We start from the raw sequence: 17919 nt of genomic DNA on the forward strand, positions 1-17919 counted from the left end.
TAACAAGAGAAATTGGAAAAACTACTGTTTGGGCACACGTCAGGGCACGGAAGGGAAGGAGTGACATTTTGGAATGCAGACTTTGATGCTTTGGAAACTAAACCCCCCAATGAATTTATCTAGATGTGTGGTGAACGCCTTGAACCCCTAGGTGCGTCACAGAAAATTATAACGTTGACTTGTGAAAATAAAAAAAGTCACTTTTTTCTGCAAAAATTATTTTTCGGCTCCAATTTTTTATTTTCACAAGGGTAACAGGAGAAATTGGACCCCAAAATTTGTTGTGCAATTTCTCCTGAGCACGCAGATACCCCATATGTGGTCGAAAATGACTTTTGAGGCACAGTGCAATGCTCAGAAGGGAAGAAGCGCCATATTGAAGTTCATATTTTGCTGGGCTGGTTTGACGGTGCCATTGGCAGAGTCCCTATGGTGCCAAAACAGCACAACCCCCCATAAGAGACCCTATTTTACAAACTACACCTCTCAATTAATTCATCTAAGGGTGCAGTGAGCATGTTGACACCACATGTGCCTCACAGAATTTTACACCATTGGGCGGTGAAGAAAGAATAATTACAAAGTTTTGTTTTAGTCCCAGATTTTAAATTTTCACACTGGGAAATGGGTAAAAATGTCACCAAAATTTGTCACACAATTTTTGCTGAATGTAGAAATACCCCATATGTGGCTGTACAGTACTGCTTAGCCACACGGTGAGACTCGGGAGGGACGGAGCGCTATCAGCCTCCTGGAGTGCAGATTTTATTAGAATGGTATGCATACTCCATATAAACAGCTCCTACGTAATTCAGATGAACCCCCGAGGGATCCATTCACTATAATGAGGCAGCAGAGTTAGGCCTCTTTCAAACGTCAGTGTGTCCGGTACGTGTGGTTACAGTTTCCACACGTACCGGAGACACAGACACACATAGACTTATTCAAATGAACGGGTCTGTGCATATGTCAATGCTTTTCCACGGACCAAGTGGGCAAAACACGTTGACATGTCCATTTTTGTCGCGCTGCATGGGCCGCAAAACGTCCCACACTGATGACACCCTCTGTGCGGGCGCGATCGCCGAGACGTAATAAGTACCTGGTCATTAAGGCCCGGGGCACAGGGACGTATTATTATGCCTCACGTCAGAAAGGGATTAAAGGAGATTTCCAGGATAAAAAAAAACATGTCAAATGAAGGCATGATAATAAAAGAACCCCTACTCACACTTTATAACTCCACTCCCCATCCCTCTATAGGGGTTGTCATTGATTTTAATTGCAGGAAGTATGAAAAATAAAAATTAGTAACGCATTAAAATCCTCTAGAACTGCTGCTTCAGTGGATATCATGATGGCTCAGTGGTTAGCACTAGTGTTGAGCATTCTGATACTGAAATATCGGGTATCGACCGATATTCGCGGTATCAGAGTTCCGATACTTTTAGAATATTGAATACCGGAATCGGAAGTTCCCATAATGCCTGTGCTCTGCAGTGTCTCTGAAGGATGACAAGCTGGATGGCAGCGCTCAGCTTACTGTACTTGTCATTTAGTGTTAAAGGATTTATTAAAAAAAATAATAGTGTTTTCATGCACCGTCTCTTTAACAAAGCCGGCCGGCAATTCAGCAGCGGTACCCGACAATTTAGAATAGAAAGAATAGAGCATCACACATAGATTAGATACATAGAAACATGTCAGTCACATATATAAGTACAGTGACAGTGTTGGTTAACGAAACTTGTCATTTAGTGTTAAAATAAAGGATTTATTAAAAAGAAAATTGGCGTGGGGTTCCCCGTAATTTTAGTCTCTAGTGGAGGTTAAGCAGACGGCTGGGGCAGATGTTTGAAGCCTGGGAAGGGGGTAATACCCACGGAGCTTCCAAGGCTACTAATATCAGCCCCAGCTGAATACCTAGCCTTTACTAGCTATTAAAATGGGGGACCCCCAAAATAATGACGTGGGGTCCCCCCTAATTTTAATAGCTTGCAAAGGCTAGGCAGACAGCTGGGGGCTGATATTAATAGCCCAGGAAGGGTGCCATGAATATTGGCCCCCTCCCAGGCTAGAAACACCAGCCATCAGCCGCCCCAGAAATGGCGCATCCATAGGATGCGCCAATTCTGGCACTTAGCCTCGCTCTTCCCACTGCCCTGTAGCGGTGGCAGTGGGGTAATAGGGCTGGAGTTGATGTCAGCTTATAATGCCAGCTGACATCAAGCCCAGGTTAGTAATGGAGAGGCGTCTATAAGACACCCCCATTACTAACCCCATAGTGAAAGTTTAAAAAAAAACACAAACACCCAGAATAAAGTCCTTTAATTGAAATAAAGACACAATTCTTTATTGTTCTAAATTAAACCATACCTACCATCACGCCCATTCCAGCTGAAGCCAACGATCTCCTGCAATAAAAGTAAAATAATAAAGCAACCTCATCCTTACCTTTCCATGGTTCCCATGACGGCTCCAGCACTGCTACATTCACATGACAGGCTGGATCGCAGCCGAAAGCTGCCATCCAGCTTGCCATGCCGCAGACACTGAGAAGCTCCTCAGTGAAGCTCCTCAGTGTCTGGCTGTGACGGCATAAAGATGAGACGAGGTCATGTCCAATGAACTCAGCTCACCTCATGCACGTCACTAACAGCGTGGGAAAATTCTCCTGTGCATGCAGTGAGCGTGAGAGAATTCTCCTGCTGAAGCGCTGAGTGCAGGAGAATTTTCCCACGCTGTCAGTGACGTGCATGAGGTGAGCTTATGTCCAATGAACTCAGCTCACCTCATGCACGTCACTGACAGCGTGGGAGAATTCTCTTGCGCTCAGCGCTTGAGCAGCAGAATTCTCCCACGCTGGGATGGCATTGAGATGACAGGCTGGATCACAGCTGAGCGCTGCCATCCAGCTTGTCATCCTTCAGAGACACTGCAGAGCGCAAGCATGCCTGCACTCTGCAGTGTCTATGAAGGATGGCATGCTGGATGGCAGCGCTCAGCTGTGATCCAGCCTGTCATCTCAATGCCATCCCAGTGTGAGAGAATTCTCCTGCTCAAGCGCTGAGCGCAGGAGAATTTTCCCATGCTGTCAGTGACGTGCATGAGGTGAGCTGAGTTCATTGTACGTGACCTCGGCTCATCTTTATGCCGTTACAGCGAGACACTGAGGAGCGCAAGCATGCCTGCGCTTCTCAGTGTCTGTGGCATGGCAAGCTGGATGGCAGCTTTCGGCTGCGATCCAGCCTGTCATGTCAATGTAGCAGAGCTGAAGCAGTCGTAGGAACCATGGAAAGGTAAGGATGATGTTGCTTTATTATTTTACTTTTATTGCAGAAGACATTGGCTTCAGCTGGAATGGGCGTGATGGTAAGTATGGTTTAATTTAGAACATTAAAAAATTGTGTGTTTATTTCAATTAAAGGACTTTATTCTGGGTGTTGTGTTTTTTTAAATACTTTACTAGAAATTCATGGCAGTCATGTCTAATATTGGCATGACCCCATGAATTTCGGGCTTAGGGCCAGCTGATAATGCCAAGCTGGCCCTAACCCCTTTATTACCCAGTGAGCCACCGCACCAGGGCCATGGATGAGTTGGGTACAGCGCCAGAAGATGGCGCTTCTATAAACGCGCCATTTTCTGGGGTGGCTGCGGACTGCAATTTGCAGTGGGGGGGCCCAGAAAGCTTGGGCCTCCCTGCGCTGCAGATTCCAGCGCCCAGCTGCCTAGATGTACCTGGCTGGACACAAAAATAGGGCGAAGCCCCACGGCAATTTTTTTTTAATTATTTCATGAAATTCATGAAGTAATTAAAAAAAGGGCTTCCCTGTATTTTTGTTTCCAGCCACGTACAAATAGGCATCTGGGGGTTGGGGGCAGCCCGTTCCTGCCTGCTGTACCTGGCTGGACACAAAAATATGGCGAAGGCCACGTCAAATTTTTGATGAAAAATTCAGTAAAAATTTAAAAAAAAACACATTTAGGGACTGCATCTTTATTAACCCCTCCACGTGAGGGGTTAATAAAGATGCAGTCCCTAAATTATTTTTTTATTTTATTATTTTTTAATTAATTTTTCCCCAAAATTTTGACGTGGGCTTCGTTATAATTTTGTATGCCAGCCAGGTACAGCATCCAGGAACGGGCTGCCCCCAACCACCAGCTGCCTATTTGTACCTGGCCGGACACAACAATATAGGGAAGCCCTTTTTTTTTTAATTATTTCTTGAATTTCATGAAATAATTGAAAAAAAAAAATATGTGGGGCTTCGCCCTATTTTTATCTCCAGCCAGGTACAACTAGGCAGCTGGGGGCTGGAATCCGCAGCGCAGGGAGGCCCAAGCTTTCTGCCCCCCCACCCCCGCTGCAAATTGCAGTCCGCAGTCACCCCAGAAAATGGCGCGTTCATAGAAGCGCCATCTTCTGGCGCTGTACCCAACTCATCCAGGGCCCTGGTGCGGTGGCTCACTGGGTAATAAAGGGGTTAGGGCCAGCTTGGCATTATCAGCTGGCCCTAAGCCCGAAATTCATGGGGTCACGCCAATATTAGACATGACCGCCATGAATTTCTAGTAAAGTATTTAAAAAAACACAACACCCAGAATAAAGTCCTTTAATTGAAATAAACACACAATTTTTTAATGTTCTAAATTAAACCATACTTACCATCACGCCCATTCCAGCTGAAGACAATGTCTTCTGCAATAAAAGTAAAATAATAAAGCAACATCATCCTTACCTTTCCATGGTTCCCACGACAGCTTCAGCTCTGCTACATTGACATGACAGGCTGGATCGCAGCCGAAAGCTGCCATCCAGCTTGCCATGCCACAGACACTGAGAAGCGCAGGCATGCTTGCGCTCCTCAGTGTCTCGCTGTGACGGCATAAAGATGAGCCGAGGTCATGTCCAATGAACTCTGCTCACCTCATGCACGTCACTGACAACGTGGTAAAATTCTCCTGCGCTCAGCGCTTGAGCAGGAGAATTCTTCCACGCTGGGATGGCATTGAGATGACAGGCTGGATCACAGCTGAGCGCTGCCATCCCAGCGTGGGAGAATTCTCCTGCTCAAGCGCTGAGCGCAGGAGAATTTTAATAGCTAGTAAAGGCTAGGTATTCAGCTGGGGGCTGATATTAGTAGCCTGGGAAGCTCCGTGGGTATTACCCCCTTCCCAGGCTTCAAACATCTGCCCCAGCCGTCTGCCAATTTTTTTTTTAATAAATCCTTTATTTTAACACTAAATGACAAGTACAGTAACCAACACTGTCACTGTACTTCTTATATATGTGACTGACATATTTCTATGTATCTAATCTATGTGTGATTCTCTATTCCTTCTATTCTAAATTGTCGGGTACCGCTGCTGAATTGCCGGCCGGGTTTTTTAAAGAGACGGTGCATGAAAACACTGTTATTTTTTTTTAATAAATCCTTTAACATTAAATGACAAGTACAGTAACCAACACTGTCACTGTACTTCTTATATATGTGACTGACATGTTTCTATCTATCTAATCTATGTGTGATTCTCTATTCTTTCTATTCTAAATTGTCGGGTACCGCTGCTGAATTGCCGGACGGCTTTTTTAAAGAGACGGTGCATGAAAACACTGTTATTTCTTTTAAGAAATACTTTAACACTAAATGACAAGTACAGTAAGCAACACTGTCACTGTACTTCTTATATATGTGACTGACATGTTTATATCTATCTAATCTATGTGTGATGCTCTATTCTTTCTGTTCTAAATTGTCGGTACCGGTGTATGCCGCTGCTGAATTGCCGGCTTTTCATGTAATACATTCTACATTATTCTTAGTTGTTTTCCTTCATGTAGAATTAACCTACAAGGAAAGAAAGGGTTTATTTTTATTCCGATATTTGTGTCCCATTGACTTTCATTGGTTTCCGGTATCGGAATCGGCGATATCCGATATATTTTGGGTATCAGTCCGATCCAATCCGATCCAATATTTCCCGATATCGGAAGGTATCGCTCAACACTAGTTAGAACTGTAGCGTTGCAGCACTTGGGTCCTGGGTTCAAATCCCACCAAGGACAACATCTGCAAGGGGGTGGAAATGTACTGACACGGATTATATGCGTCTCAATGCAAGTCAATGGCGGCGATTACGCCGCGCTTCCGCAAAATTAATGGACATGCTGCAGATTTTTGAGCGCAGCATAAACGCTGCGGAAAAATCCGCAGCATGGGCATTGACAGTGCGGCTTGTCATTGGGGACCATGGGGGGCGGATTACCATGCGTTTTCGAAGCGTTTATGCTGCGGAAATTCCGCAGCATAAACGCTTGAAAAACGCATCGTGGGCACTCAGCCTTAGTGTCCATGACTGACTATTTAGTCCCCCTTGGTTGGTATTATACTGGGTAGTACAGTCCCTTTTGGATTAATAATTTCTTTTGTGACACTACGCGATCGTATGGATCACCTAATTATGTTCTACAAGTACAACATCTGCAAGGAGTTTGTATGTTCTCCCCATGTTTGTGTGGGTTTCCTCCAGGTTCTCCGGTTTGATCAGACACTCCAAAGACATACTGATAGGGAATGTAGATTGTGAGCCCGTATGGGGACAGTGATGATGATGTCTGTAAAGTGCTGTGGAATTACTAGTGCTATATGAATAAAATAATACTAATATCATTAATATATGTACAATACATGCATTAAAATACTTAGCGGTTGTTGTCTTCTCCTGTTTCCAGCATTGCTCCAGTCTTCTCCTGCATCATGTGACTGCAGTTCTGATTAACCAACTCACACCGTGGACCATTAATTACTCTCTTAGGCATCCTTCACACGTCCTGATATTTCCGGTACTGGAAAAAACAGTGCTGGAGATATCTGTGTCCGTGAGTTGCATACGTGTGGCAACCGTGTGCCACATCAGTATCACATGTACCGATGCCTGAGAAAAGTCAGCACAGTTTGAGCTGTTCCCAGGTGCCGGGTGCTGGAGCCAACTCTCATCATTGTCCTCTGATTGAGCTGAGATCAGCATGAGTAGGGGACAATGTTGAGCGTTGTATTCAGCCCCCGCTGTCTACATCGAGTGTAAAATGTCCCCTGTAAAAAAAAAAAATAAATAGAAAACAACAATATCACTCACCTGTCCGAAGTTGAAAGAATCCAGTGTCCCACGACGTAATCCATCTGTGCGACATTTGCTCATCAACATGAGCGGTGGCATGATGACCTCAGTGCGTTCACCGCAGTCCACCATGAGAAATTTCTCATGGTGTTGCGCTGAGTTCACTGAATTCACCCTGAACTGAGTGAACTGCGGTGAACTTAGTGAGCTCAGCGCAACACCGTAAGAAATTTCTCACGATAAACTCACTGAGGTCACTGCAGTACAGGGGCCCGCTCGCTGGAGTAAGTCATTCTGCCCTGCTCTTCAGCGTGAGCGGTCGCCTCATGCCACCGCTCATGCTGATGAGCAGATGTCGCATATATGGATTACGGCGTGGGACACTATGGATTCTTTACACTTCGGACAGGTGAGGGATATTGTTGGTTTTTGTTTTTTTACAAGAGGCAATGGCTTCACGGGATTAGGTGTTTTTTTTATTTGATTCCTCATTTTACACTTGATGTAGACAGCCGAGGCTGAATACAACTCTCAACGTTGTTCCCTGCTCGTGCTGATCGTAGAGTATAGCTGGAGAGCTAGTCCATACTTTCTCCCAGAAAGGCCTACCAAAGGAGATCCTGACGGACCAGGGAACTCCTTTTATGTTCAAAGTGATGCAGGAGTTTTGTAAGGCTCCCCAGATTACACAACTCCGGACATCGGTGTACCATTTGCAGACAGACAGCCTGGTGAAGAGGTTCAACAAGACCTTGAAATCCATGCTTAAAAAGGTCGTGGAAAAGGATGGCCGAGACTGTGATTACCTACTGCCGTACTTGTTGTTCTCCATTAGGGAAGTCCAACAGGCCTCTTCGAGGTTCTCACCATTAGAGCTGCTATATGGACGGCATCCTCGGGGACTTCTGGATATTGCGAAGGAGACCTGGGAAGCAGAGGTTACACCCACCGATGCATGGTCGATCATGTGGCCCAGATGCAAGACCGGATCGCAAAGGTGATGCCGATTGTGAAGGAGAGCCTCCTTCAAGCACAAGAGACCCAGGCCAGGGTCTACAATCGGGCAGCTAGGGTGAGACATTTAAGCCATGGAGACTGGGTATTGGTGTTGGTACCCACAGTCGAAAGTAAATTTCTGGCCAAGTGGGAAGGCCCATGGGAGGTGGTCAAAAAATTGAGTGACGTAAACTACAAGGTCCACCAGCCAGGGAGAAGAAAGATGTACCAAGTGTACCACATCAACCTGCTCAAACCATGGCGAGACAGGTAACTGGTGGAAGCTTCTTGCCTGGGGGCCAATCCTGAGGCCAGGGTCGAGGATGTCACAGTGGCAGAGACACTGTCACCGGCCCAGAAGCAACAGTGCCGAGAACTGCTTCACCGGACCCGGGACCAGTTTTCGGAGTTGGCGGGATTTTCGCAGGTTACAGAGCATGAAATCCTGACAGAACTGCATGTGCAGGTGAACCAAAAGCCGTATTGGATTCTCGAAGCCCGCCACGAGGTGATCTCGAAAGAGGTGAGAAAAATGTTGAACCTGGGCGTCATCGAGGAATCAAAGAACAGCTGGCCCAGCCCCATTGTCCTGGTCCTGAAGCCTGATGGAGAATGGTGTTTTTGTAACAATTCTAAAAATCTAAATGAGGTGTCAAGGTTTGACGCATATCCGATGCCCTGTGTTGATGAACTTATTGAGAGGCTAGGTTCAGCCAGATACATTACCACCCTGGCCCTAACGAAAGGGTACTGGCAAATTCTCCTGTCCCCAAGTGCCGGGGAGAAGACGGTCTTCTATACACCTGACAGGTGCTTTAAATATACCAGGATGCAGTTCGGTCTGCAGGGAGCCCCAGCTACCTTCCAGAGGGCCATGGACCGGATCCTAGTCTCTCACAAAAAGTACAACGCAGCTTACCTGGACGACATTGTAATCTTCAGCCCGGATTGGGGACGTCACCTGCAAAAGATCCAGGTGGTACTGGATGCACTGAGGAAGGTGCGGTTTACCATAAACCCAAAGAAGTGCGCCATGGGGAAAGAAGAGGCAAAATACTTGGGCAACATCGTCGGAAAGAGCGAAATAAAACTGCAAGTGAATAAGGTAGAGGCAATCCAAAATTGGCTGCAACCGGTCTCGAAGAAACTGGTTCAGGCTTTTCTGGGAATTGTGGGATACTATAGGCGATTTATCCCGAATTTTGCCATGATAGCCGCACCCCTAACTGACCTTTTTAAAGGCATGAGGACGTCGATGACCAAATGGTCTTCTGAAGCAGAAATGACGTTCCAGGAGTTGAAGCTCGCCCTGAGTAAGCAGCCAGTCTTGATTGCACCTGACTTCAGTAAGGAGTTCGTAGTCCAGACGGATGCCTCAGAGGTCGAGTTGGGAGCCGTGTTGTCCCAAAAAGAAAACAGGGAGGAACATCCACCCTGTATCTAAGCGGAAAACTCTCTGCCTGTGAGAAAAACTATGTTATTGTGGAAAAAGAGTGCTTGGCCATCAAATGGGCAATTGACAGACTGATGTACTTACTACCTGTTAGGCTGGAAGTTTAGGCAAGTGTCAGATCTTGCGCCCCTGAGATGGATGAGGGAAAGCAACGGGAAGAATACCTGGGTGACTAGGTGGTTTCTAGCGCTCCAGGACTTTAATTTTCATGTGGAGCACAGGCCCGGGAAGCTACACGGTAATGCAGATGCCCTGTCTAGACTTCCCTGTTTGATGACTGAATGTGCCAAAACCCCCGGCTTTGGGCAGAGGGGGGTATATGTGACAAAGTCACTGGCAAAGTACTGTAGTGGAGATATGTTTAACTGAGGCTATTAGCTTCAGTGATTTGAAACCTAGAAGTTTGCTCCAGCACACTAAGTGCCGAGAGGGGATAATCAGCCATTTTTAAAGGCTAGGTTTTATGTAAACATCTGTAGAGCAGGTGGGAGGCTGTTCCCCATATCTCTACCCCAGGGTAGGGTCTAAAGGATAAATAGCCAGCCTCTTGAGTCATTAGTTGTTCAGTGGGTCTGGAGGCGACACCTCCAGAAAAGTGTTCTGTTAAGCTTTGCTGAACCCATTTGTGTCCTGAGCTGGCGGATCCTCGCACACGTATGGACTGTGCTATACATTTTCTTTTGCTTTCCCGTGTTTGTTTGGATGAACATTACAATGGTTTATGTCGTACTTTAATAAACCAGTGAGAAGATTTAAAGTGACAGCGTTCCTAACTCTACCTCCATGTGCAGCTGAGTGAGCCGATCTACCACAAGACTTACATTGAGAAAGTGACTTCCGATTACACAGAAGGCGCTGTAGTGAGCCAGCTTGTCACAGCTACAGTCACATGATTCAGGACAGGACCGGAGTGGTAATGGAAACGGCAGTGACTAGTATTCTACTGCATCCACTCTACATACATTACTGATATCTAACTGATAGTAAAATAAAAAATACTGGAGTATTACTTTAAAATTTCTGTTACTAAAAGTTCAACACAAATTTTAAGCAATATGTAATTCAAGTAATAGCTTTTTGCTCAAGGCGCTGTTATAGTTGTAACATGACGAAAAAAAATGCAGCATTTGTTTTCACAGAAAATGAGAAAACGGCAGGGGCCCCTAGAAGAAATATAAAATAGATAAGATACAAGATAGATAGATCCCCATTAAATATTATCTCTACACTTAGTATAATAAGTTGTGACCTTTAAAGGTCAAATCAATGAAGGAAGACCAACATAATGATGGTGGGTCTTAATTAAGTACCTTTGAGTAATAACCAATCTTCATCTGTCTTCTAGCTTCGACTGTTAATGTGCGCACTTGTGAGGGCTATCCGGGGCAAGGTGACGTGTACCATTCAGGATTTTACTGTCCACGATTAAGTGACTCTCAAGAACACATGTACTGCTGCTGGCCGGGAAACGAATCCTTGAAGTACTGCTGTAATCAAGAAGAGTTTGAGTCAGTGATGAGAGTAAACCTGTCAGAGAAACTTGCTACGTATATCTATAGGTATGTCCAGAATACAGAATGCAGCCATTATGTTCTGGGGAGATTGTAAAGTAAGGATAGTGGATGTGTATGGAGCAATGAACATGGGCCAGTATAGGCAGTTAGACAACTGGAGCTTTTGTCACCAGGACTTTGGTGTCAAAAGTGATAATAAAACCCACCGAACGCCAGACTCATAAAATGGGCAAGTTAGCTGCGAACGGGTGGTCCACATCTACAGGTGCATCTCACTAAATTAGAATATCATCAAAAAGTTAATTTATTTCAGTTCTTCAATACAAAAAGTGAAACTCATATATTATATTGAGTCATTACAAACAGAGTGATCTATTTCAAGTGTTTATTTCTGTTAATGTTGATGATTATGGCTTACAGCCAATGAAAACACAAAAGTCATTATCTCAGTAAATTAGAATACTTTATAACAACAGCTTGAAAAATATTTTTAAAATCCGAAATGTTGGCCTACTGAAATGTATGTTCTGTAAATTCACTCAATACTTGGTCGGGGCTCCTTTTGCATCAATTACTGCATCAATGCGGCGTGGCATGGAGGCGATCAGCCTGTGGCTCTGCTGAGGTGTTATGGAAGCCCAGGTTGCTTTGATATCAGCCTTCAGCTCGTCTGCATTGTTGGGGTCTGGTGTCTCTCATCTTCCTCTTGACAATACCCCATAGATTCTCTAGGGAGTTAAGGTCAGGTGAGTTTGCTGGCCAATCAAGCACAGTGATACTGTGGCAGATATTTTGGCAGTGTGGACAGGTGCCAAGTCCTGCTGGAGAATGACATTTCCATCTCCAAAAAGCTTGTCGGTAGAGGGAAGCATGAAGTGATCTAAAATCTCCTGGTAGACGGCTGCGCTGACTTTGGTCTTGATAAAACATAGTGGACCTACACCAGCAGATGACATGGCTCCCCAAACCATCACTGATTGTGGAAACTTCACACTAGACCTTAAGCAGCTTGGATTGTGGCCTCTCCACTCTTCCTCCAGACTCTGGGATCTTTATTTCCAAATGAAAATTAGAACTCTGGGACCTTGTGGAGTGTGTCAATGACTGCCTTCTGGACATCTGTCAAGTCAGCAGTAGTCCCCATGATTGTGGAGCCTACTGAAACAGACTAAGAGACCTTTTAAAACGCTTAGGAAACCTTTGCAGGTGTTTTTTGTTAATTATTTTAATTTACTGATTTAATTACTTCTGTGTTTTCATTGGCTGTAAGCCATAATCATCAACATTAACAGAAATAAACACTTGAAATAGATCACTCTGTGTGTAATGACTCTATATATGTTTCACTTTTTGTATTGAAGAACTGAAATAAATTAACTTTTTGATGATATTCTAATTTAGTGAGATGCACCTGTACTTTTGAACCAACATTGTTGAAAATAGCAAAGCCAATACTGTATGTTACATAGTGACATAATTACATGGTACAGTTGAAAAAAAGACACATGTCCATCAAGATCAGCTAACTGGTGAAAGATGTTGTTGAACAGAACCCCTTATATTAGATCATCTACAAAACTTCCAAATAAAAATACGCTAGTGATGAATTGTAGCCTGAGATAGCTTTTGGTTGAGAATCAGCAATATAAATATATTATCATTTAATAGGAACAGGTAACAGGTGATCGTGGAGGGTGCTGGGTGATCCCCACTGATCTGATATTAATGACCTATTCTAAGGATTGCTCATCAGTATCAAAGTAGTAAGAGAAGCAAAGTAGATATGGCAGCCATGTATCAGTGCAAATTACAATATAAAACATGTATATAAATTGACTTTTGTGATTATAAATCTATCTGAAAATTAATTTGAAAGTTTTTTGAAAAGCAATTTTATGTAAGATATTAAAGTGAATCTGTCAGCAGGTTTTTGCTACCGCATCTGAGAGCAGCAAGATGTACACAAAAAGACCCTGAATCCAACAATGTATCTCTTAGTTTACTGGGTGCAGCGGTTCTGACACAATCAGAGCGTTTAGATTTAGCAATGGAGCAGAGCTGAGAAAGCTAACTCCGCCCACACCAGGCTCTCTGTGAACATTGTCTACTGACAGTTAGCTGCTTATCACAGAAGGGGCGGAGTCTTACTAGCATGCACATGCTGCTATAGTCCAGACAATGATAATCATCAGTTGATAAAACTTTCAGTGTAAGTAAACAACAGTACACAGCCTGACATGTGACACATCGGTGAGTTCAATGTTTTAACCCCTTCCTCATGCTGTCCTCAGATTACACTGCCAGTATGTATCATGTGACCATCCAGTAATGTGTAAGAAAAACAGCAAATTAAAATGTTATACTGTGTAGATAACACAGAGCAGTGATCAAACATATTTACATCTGAGGTCAACTGATTTTCTTGTCATTTTCCTAGGAGTCCTCTTCCTCTTCTTGGCATTGGCTTCTACGGACTCGTAATCCTTTCCTTGATGATTGTAGACTTCATCTATTACTACAGACTCAATAAGACAGCTTTCTACAACATGTTGAGTCACATGTGGATTGGAAAGCATCTAATCCTTCCTATATTCCAGAGAAGCCTGGGAAACGATATTCAGCAAAGGAACAAAGGTGTAACATCAAGCATGACAGCAGATGCCAGACATGACGAGCACAGACCTCTAGAAGGCAATGTGTGAGGATGATGCGGGTTCGGATTGACAATGGATGACTGAGAAATATTACTCCGCTCACTATAAACAAAGGATATATTTATTTCTCGATATGACAATCAGCAGCCTTATGGGGACAACATTTCCTTTTATTCTGTCACACTAGGCTATTGGATGTATACCTGTCAGATGAATGTAGAGATTATGACAGCAGAATCCGCTCTAAGAATCTACAACATAGGTGTTTAGCCAACAGTGCTGAACGGCACAGCATTTTAAAGCCCACCCGCTTGCACAACACTAAGCTAAAATACTCTACATTACTTAGTGCTAAGAAATTGCATAATTGATGTTTTTGTGTTGCATCAATTATGCATTTCATCCTCTACATAGCACAATGTTAACAAACTGGAAAAGGTAGGGTGCATTGTTTAATTCTTTTGTTCTTTAAAATCCTACTTTTTAAATGACCAAAGCATAAAAAGTGCAAAAAAACATAGTGAAATACATCAAACTATAATGGCGAGGGTTCATTACAGAGATGTGATAAGGGGGCTGCATACACTTTTACTTGCTATCTCCTGTACTCTGTTGGTCATGTAAAATATTGAGGAGACCAAAATGAATTCACATAAACTATTTAAAAGAGTTTCATGCAGCCACTACAGGCTATTTACAGTGTAACCTATTTAGCCTATTATAAGTGGATCTGTTGTCAGGTTATGTAATGTGAACAGCATACATTATTAAATAGATGTCTTAAATCCATGTCCAAATGGCTGTATAATCCTATATAAAAATGAGCATATTAAGAGTTCAGCTATAAAATAGCTCAAAAGTCCAAATGTATTCAGTTTTCACCCACCTGATTGACAGCTTCAGCTTGTGCTGAGCAGTGTGAGATCTCAGCAGCAGCATAGAGGAGGGACATGGAGGAGCTGTCAATCACAGTAGGTGGATGGAGATTCAGCAGCAGAGGAGGAGGGACACTGAGGAGCTGTCAATCACACTAGTCGGATGGAGATTCAGCAGCACAGGAGGAGGGACACTGAGGAGCTGTCAATCACACTAGGCGGATGGAGATTCAGCAGCAGAGGAGGAGGGACACTGAGGAGCTGTCAATCACACTAGGTGGATGAGATTCAGCAGCAGAGGAGGAGGGACATTGAGGAGCTGTCAATCACACTAGGCGGATGGAGATTCAGCAGCAGAAAAGGAGGGACACTGAGGAGCTGTCAACCACACTAGGTGGATGAGATTCAGCAGCAGAGGAGTAGGGACACTGAGGAGCTGTCAATCACACTAGGCGGATGGAGATTCAGCAGCAGAGGAGAAGGGACACTGAGGAGCTGTCAATCACACTAGGTGGATGGAGATTCAGCAGCAGAGGAGAAGGGACACTGAGGAGCTGTCAATCACACTAGGCGGATGGAGATTCAGCAGCAGAGGAGAAAGGACACTGAGGAGCTGTTAATCACACTAGGTGGATGGAGATTAAGCAGCAGCGGAAGAGAGACACTGAGGAGCTGTCAATCACACGAGGCGGTTGGAGATTCAACAGCAGAGGGGAAGGGACACTGAGGAGCTGTCAATCACACTAGGTGGATAAAGATTCAGCAGCAGAGGAAGAGGGACACCGAGGACTTGTCAATCACATTAGGTTGATAGAGATTCAGCAGCAGAGGAGAAGGGACACTGAGGAGATGTCAATTAGGCTGGGTGGATTGTACGGCCATTCTGACATGGATTTTCAAAGTAAGTACACCAGTGATCTAGTTAATATTGCATGCAATTTGTATTGAGAAATCTGACAACAGATCAACTTTAATCTGTATCTTACAGACTTTCATTTATGTTGATTACTCATCATAAAATAATATATTTACATTTATCTTACATTTTTAAATGTAACCTTCCTTTTAAAATAATTTGATATTAAACATTTGCTCAACAATATAGTTTTAACTAGGTAAACTTGAATTTAGCATTCCCAATCTACTTTCATACATCTGTTGGCTATCTAGAATAATGTCAAATCCATTTAAAGGGAACCTATCACTCGAATCATGCTGCCCAAACCTCTGGGTTCTCCCATTTCCACCCACACTCCATAGACATACTTATAGCGAAATGGGGTCAGTTCTGATAATGTCTGTAAACCACTGTGGAAAATAATGGTGATCTATAAGAAAGTAACATAAATAAAATAAATAGTCCCTGACCGGCTCTTCAAGCTATATTCAAACATTCCTGGGTGCAATCGTGCCCAAACCACAGGCACCATGAATCGAGTCACAGCTTCCCTTTAAAGGGAATCTGTCAGCAGGATTTTGCTATTTAACATGAGAGCAGCATATTGTAGGAGCAGAGAACCTGATTCCAGGGATGTGTCACTTAATGGGCTGTGTGTTGTAGTTTTAATACAATCAGTGTTTTATCAGCAGGAGATTATGACTGCCTGACTAGGTCTCACATGCAGACGAGTCAGGCTAATCTGTGTAACCCTGCCCACACCACTGATTGGCAGCTTACTGAGAATGCACAGTGAACACAGGAAGCTGCTAATCGGGTGTGGGCGGGTTATACACAGCTCAGCATTCTGAACACTGCTACATCTACGACAGAGAAAATAGGGATTTTTCAGATTCAAAGTTTATTGAAGAAATTTTTTTTAACAAGATAACAGGAAACCAAAGAAACACACAAAATAATGGCCAAAGGGAATACAATCAATTTCACTGTATACAACCAAGTAAGGGAGAACACAATCCCATAAAGACCATGAAATACATTTACAAATAGGACAGTAGACTAGCAACAAGGAAAAAAATAGGAAAGTGGAGTAAGGAACATAGAAAGAAAGGGTGTAACAATAGAGAAGATAGGGATTTTATCAAAACTGCACCAAGCAGTCTACAAAATGATACATCACTGGAATCAGGGTCTTTGCCTTTACATTTAAGGTGTTCTCAGATTACATAGCAAAAAACCTGCTGAGAGTTTCCCTTTAAAGTAAAGGTTAACTTTTAGACACGTTTTGAAATATATGTTTGGCTTATAAACAAAGAAACATTGCAATATATTATTTATTGTCCATCCATTTTGTTCTTTTGGGTCAGGGGTTTACAGCATATAATACCAATAAACATGTGGATACAATTATCAGGTATAGTAGGGTACTGCTAATGTCGGGAGAAGGGACCAATCGGCGGCTGATCGCTCCTCTCTGAGCCTTACAGCAGCTCAGCATGTTCACAAGGCGCAATCACTGGGTCATCTCATGAAGGTAGATGCTTTGTAACCTCCTCATGGATGAATATTTCTCAGTTTAGTGCAAAGCCATTGTAGAAAAAGAGTACAGAAACCTTGTAATGTGATGCATATCGCCTATTAGTCTAATATCTTATGAATATGAATAATATAGCGAAATGTGCCCTCAGCAGCCTTAATTCTTCTGATCACTCTTAGAGAGTACAGTACATTTCTCAGAAGAGTCGGCTCATCCAAAAAAATTGTATTCCTGAACTTTACTAATTAATTGAAGGATATTTGATATTTATGTTGTTAATGATACTGCACAGCAGGTAAACTGCAGGAAGGAGAGCTGAAATGAAGTAAGCACAGCCCTGGGAGCAATATGCCACTTGCTGCTAAATCATTTACCAATCATCATTCCATGTAAAATATAGGCCTGGTGCCTTGTTCCCCAGTAACTGAGGCAGGGGCACTTCAGAATCGGTAAACATGCCATTTTGTGGTTTCTAGCAATAAAAGTTGTAAACTAATTTATGGATTTCAATATTGATATGGATCATAATAAAATGAAAGAAACTTGTATGAAGTTGTGGCGATTTACTTATTGATACATCTGGTGTTTTCAACATAACAAACCCAGTTACTCAAAGTGATTATGCCACAATTCTGACATAAAAAGCGTCTATCAGCCTAGTATCTGTCATTGTCTCTGCAATCCTCTAATTTGCTGCAGAAGTTTTTCTACTCCTAAACTACAAGAAAAAAATTGGACAATTAAAAAATTATTTTTATGAAATAATGAGATGTGGTAGAGATACATTTGCCATTGTTTTTTCTTTGCACCCTATTAGTCAGCACTATTTGAGTCATTGGGGTCATGTGTATGAAGCATTTTGCACAT

At 43.2% G+C, this 17919-nt stretch overlaps 1 protein-coding gene across 1 annotated transcript in view; it reads left to right on the forward strand.

Annotated features, from left to right (window-relative positions):
- LOC141165224 (protein shisa-like-1a) overlaps nucleotides 1–17506 on the forward strand; it is a 38351-nt gene extending 20845 nt beyond the window's left edge. The window contains exons 2-3 of the mRNA XM_073650850.1: nucleotides 10920–11133; nucleotides 13526–17506. Coding sequence (XP_073506951.1) covers nucleotides 10920–11133; nucleotides 13526–13790 — 479 coding nt within the window. The 3' untranslated portion in view covers nucleotides 13791–17506. The remainder of the gene's footprint in view (nucleotides 1–10919; nucleotides 11134–13525) is intronic.
- Nucleotides 17507–17919: the final 413 nt, after the last annotated feature.

The sequence above is a fragment of the Phyllobates terribilis genome, unplaced genomic scaffold (genome assembly GCF_046119375.1).
Source record: "Phyllobates terribilis strain yellow unplaced genomic scaffold, ASM4611937v1 Scaffold_11__3_contigs__length_659146591, whole genome shotgun sequence".
In the NCBI taxonomy this organism is placed as follows: domain Eukaryota; kingdom Metazoa; phylum Chordata; class Amphibia; order Anura; family Dendrobatidae; genus Phyllobates; species Phyllobates terribilis.